At 34.3% G+C, this 3,623-nt stretch overlaps 1 protein-coding gene across 1 annotated transcript; it reads right to left on the bottom strand.

Moving 5' to 3' along the window:
* Positions 1 to 106: 106 nt before the first annotated feature.
* On the bottom strand, positions 107 to 2,741 carry LOC125853069 (long chain acyl-CoA synthetase 6, peroxisomal-like; the record flags this gene model as incomplete). The annotated part of the gene is made up of 11 exons (XM_049532739.1): positions 107 to 381; positions 525 to 604; positions 692 to 781; positions 1,046 to 1,132; positions 1,221 to 1,265; positions 1,699 to 1,775; positions 1,859 to 1,964; positions 2,107 to 2,188; positions 2,270 to 2,341; positions 2,466 to 2,543; positions 2,615 to 2,741. Coding segments are annotated over 11 exons (956 nt in total), but the record flags the coding sequence as incomplete, so codon positions are not given.
* Between the last annotated feature and the right edge of the window lie 882 nt (positions 2,742 to 3,623).

Genomic DNA, 3,623 nt, shown 5'->3' with positions numbered 1-3,623 from the left:
GGTGAACATTTTCCCTCCATCAACTAAAGTTTGTGGCATTGCCCTTAAAAGTGATTTACAAGTTAATCTCTTGCGCAGTGATATCTTCCTATGGTTGTATTAGTTGTATTTCATGATTTCAAGCAAGCCATTTTTTGAACAAATTCATGTCGAAAATACTAAGCAACAAGAATAATATACAGTTTTGGATGCATCCGAGCTAGAATAATCCATAGGCTTGACAAATACGGTTCATGAAATGACTGCTACAAGAAAATACAGAAAGCATTCTAGTTTAAGTCGCATACTCCCTGATAGAATCCAGAAGCTCCTCCAAAATAGACCAGCAATACTTGGGTAGCCCTCTCATATATATGTGCCAGCGGAAGATATGAGATGTAACTATTAATATTCAGATAAAAGTTTCAGAAAAATCTATAGAAAGTTTCAACTGAATGTAAGAGATGTTTAACTCCTGAACTTTTTTTTAATAAAAAGGTGATTCATGCTGATTTTTGGTTGGTATTATAATAATTAGTACTCACATATCTGAAGAGTACAGTGTGATGCCGATACTCATACCAGCAACGTTTGCAATCAGGTTTGCATGGGTCAAAACAGCACCCTATCAGTTTTGGTAAAAGAAATGCAATTTGCTTCAGTTCTGAAAAGCAATAGCATTTAGAATTGAGTAGATAATAATCTTCTGTACCTTTGGGGTCCCAGTAGTACCACTTGTATAGCATATCATAGCAACAGCCTCAGGTTTTGGTGGGCAAAAGGGCTGAAGATTGCTGAGACCCTGAAAGAAAAATATTCACTAATACTATGAAACCTCAACAATCAAGTAGTGAAGTACAAATACAGTAGTGCTGCTAGTGAAATTACACTTATGGATAATTATCTTGCAACTCCACCCATGTCATTAAATAAGATATGTGAAAGATCATATGCAGCACAAAGCTACCATGCATACTAAGTTCACATCTGTGCATCTTCTCATTCCTACTCGGCACAAAATCTAAAACTGCTCATACCATGAAAATACAACTTTGAGTATATGTACCTGACTAAGTAGTTTTGAATATGCTATGATCTCCACTCCAGATGACGGTGGAAGTGATGGAATTCTCCCATCTACCGCTCCAACTAGCTACACCATACCCAAGCCAGATGAGGTCAAATGAACTGCAGATCGGCAACATCATAGTTATGCACCATAAAGGGACGGTGTTGCATACCACAATTAAATGCAGTGAAGGAATCTCCGATAAGAAGCTAAGCAACTGCAATTTGAAGAGTAATGCCATAAATAAAAACCTCACAGTGACTTCAAGGAACGCAATGTAGAGAAGAGAAAGGTGATCTATCGAGTACATCTCTTTCTATTTCCAAATTCCAGAATGTTGATGTTTTTAAAAGTTCTTTAAAAATATATAATCCACCTATGAAGTTGGGAAGTTAGGCTCTTTTAAATAGTCAGTATTAGGCTCTTTTAAATGGTCAGGAAGAACATATACAAAATATGGCTAGTAGAAAGTAGATCCGAAACATCAGGTTCTCAATCCAAATGCCACAATTGTAGCAGTAAAAAATTGTGTTCCAATATTCTGTCTGCAAAAGAACAATAAACCTCAAAAATTCTCTAAAGACTATAATTGAAACTGCTTTCTTCTTCCACTCCCATGTCATCTCAACAGAACTTGAAAGTAAACTCACATGATTTATTGTTTCTGGCACACAAAATATAGCTTCAATTGCTGCATGGTTTGCAATATATTTTACAGCTTCTGGACCTACAAATTTTATGGCTTAGGAGTTTTAGCAATGTTGGTTAGATCTTAAATGACTTTTATCCCGATAATGTCTGAAAACCAACCAAGAGAATCATATAAAGGAACAGAAATATATGAATATGCAGAGCAGGCATGGTCGACTATCAGCCATTCTGGTCGGTTGATGAAATACAAACCAACACAAGATCCCTGTCAAGAAACGAAAGAAACAAAATAATCAGTATATAAACAGAAAATATCTACTTCAATTTTTCCTAAAACTGAACAAGGAAATTAAGAAAGAGAACTGAAAGCCTTCCAAAATGATTAAAAAGCTGATAAAGTAAGTTACCTTTGTTATCTTATGACAAACTAGTGCCGAACCAATTGCTGACTGTGCAGTACCTGCCTCCCCGTATGTCATCCATTTGTACCTGTAGAGTATGTTACATTGGATGAGTATGGCTTCAAGATAAATCATAAGCTCAATTACAGGCTTAAGGTGGTTAACATACTCTCCTACTGTTCCATCTTCTCGAACTCGTGATCCTAAGTATTTGCAGTCTGGAGACGCCTTAACCGAGAGCCTAACCAGACAAACAAATCAAAACAAAAAAAAAAAAAAATTAAAAGAACAATTCAAATTGTGGTGAATTTTCTTTGAAAGTTATTAGAAAATGGCGAGTCGATCAGGCAAGATTGGTTGCTCACACAAAATTGTCATGTAAGGTACCAATATCAGGATGATCTGCAAATCTACTAACAAGCTTCAACGGAGAGCGAGAAGATCTGCATTTAAAAGAATTAAAGCTCAGTTGTTCCTTAGAATACATAGAAGAGTTTGAACTAACTGTTTTAACCTGTACACATTCCATTTTCCTGTCTTCAGTTCCTCAGGGAGCGCATTACTAAATCCTTGCTCTAGTGAGAGTTCAATAATTAGCAAACAAACCGAAAACAAGTCAGTTTGATCACCAAGTAATAATGCTGCCAATAAGTAAAATGGAGATCAGACCAAGATATTGTCAATGTCGATGAATCAAAGATGTCTGTTTATGTTTGATCTCAGTTTTAAACGCGGATACAACACATGCTAAACATAGAGTGTAAGAGTATGTGTATGTCAATCTCAACTAAAGATTACATTGTTTTTGTTGTATCCAAATCTTTTTGATGATTAATTTGATATTACAGCATATCTGGAGATTTAGCTTGTTTTATTTTTGCCACATATATAGTCAGTTTAGTCACACAAGAGAAAATAGGTGCACCTGAAGAACTATGAGACTTGGTTCTTTTTCTTCTCTTTTCAGTTGAATGCTACTAAAAAAAATTGAATTTTCCAAGAATGTCTATAAAAAACCGATAATCACCCTTATTCTTTTAAGATCTGATATATCCATATACCTCGTTACAAATGCGACTCACGTATACCTTATGGTTACATAAATAGATCAGATATACCATTTCTGTTTAACAGAATTTTTTCTATCCATGTAGAAATATATTTGATCTTTCTAGCAAAATTCAGGGATATGTTTGCTTATTTGTTCAGGTGAATTTTTTTTTTTACCTTTTTTATTCAACGGTTAATTTGAGTTTTATATATCTCGCTTATAAATCTATTTTCATTCTTTAGTGTGTGAAAATATTAAGAAATAAAAAAAAGAAATGTGAATGGAAAAAAGTAAGAAAATTTCAAATCTAGTGTTTGTGCGGTTATATCGTTATTTATTTTTTCGTATCTTCATAACAAAAAGTGTAGTATTTATGATCAATTTTACAAAAATGAGAGAAAAATTTATCACCCAAATTAGCCGTTGAATCAAGAAGTCAGAAATGTTGGGTTCTGAAGGGTGATTAAGGCGT

The sequence above is a fragment of the Solanum stenotomum genome, unplaced genomic scaffold, assembly GCF_019186545.1.
Source record: "Solanum stenotomum isolate F172 unplaced genomic scaffold, ASM1918654v1 scaffold8664, whole genome shotgun sequence".
In the NCBI taxonomy this organism is placed as follows: Eukaryota; Viridiplantae; Streptophyta; class Magnoliopsida; order Solanales; family Solanaceae; genus Solanum; species Solanum stenotomum.
The sequence above is the reverse complement of the archived record's forward strand: the minus strand, read 5'-3'. Positions and strand labels throughout refer to the sequence as shown.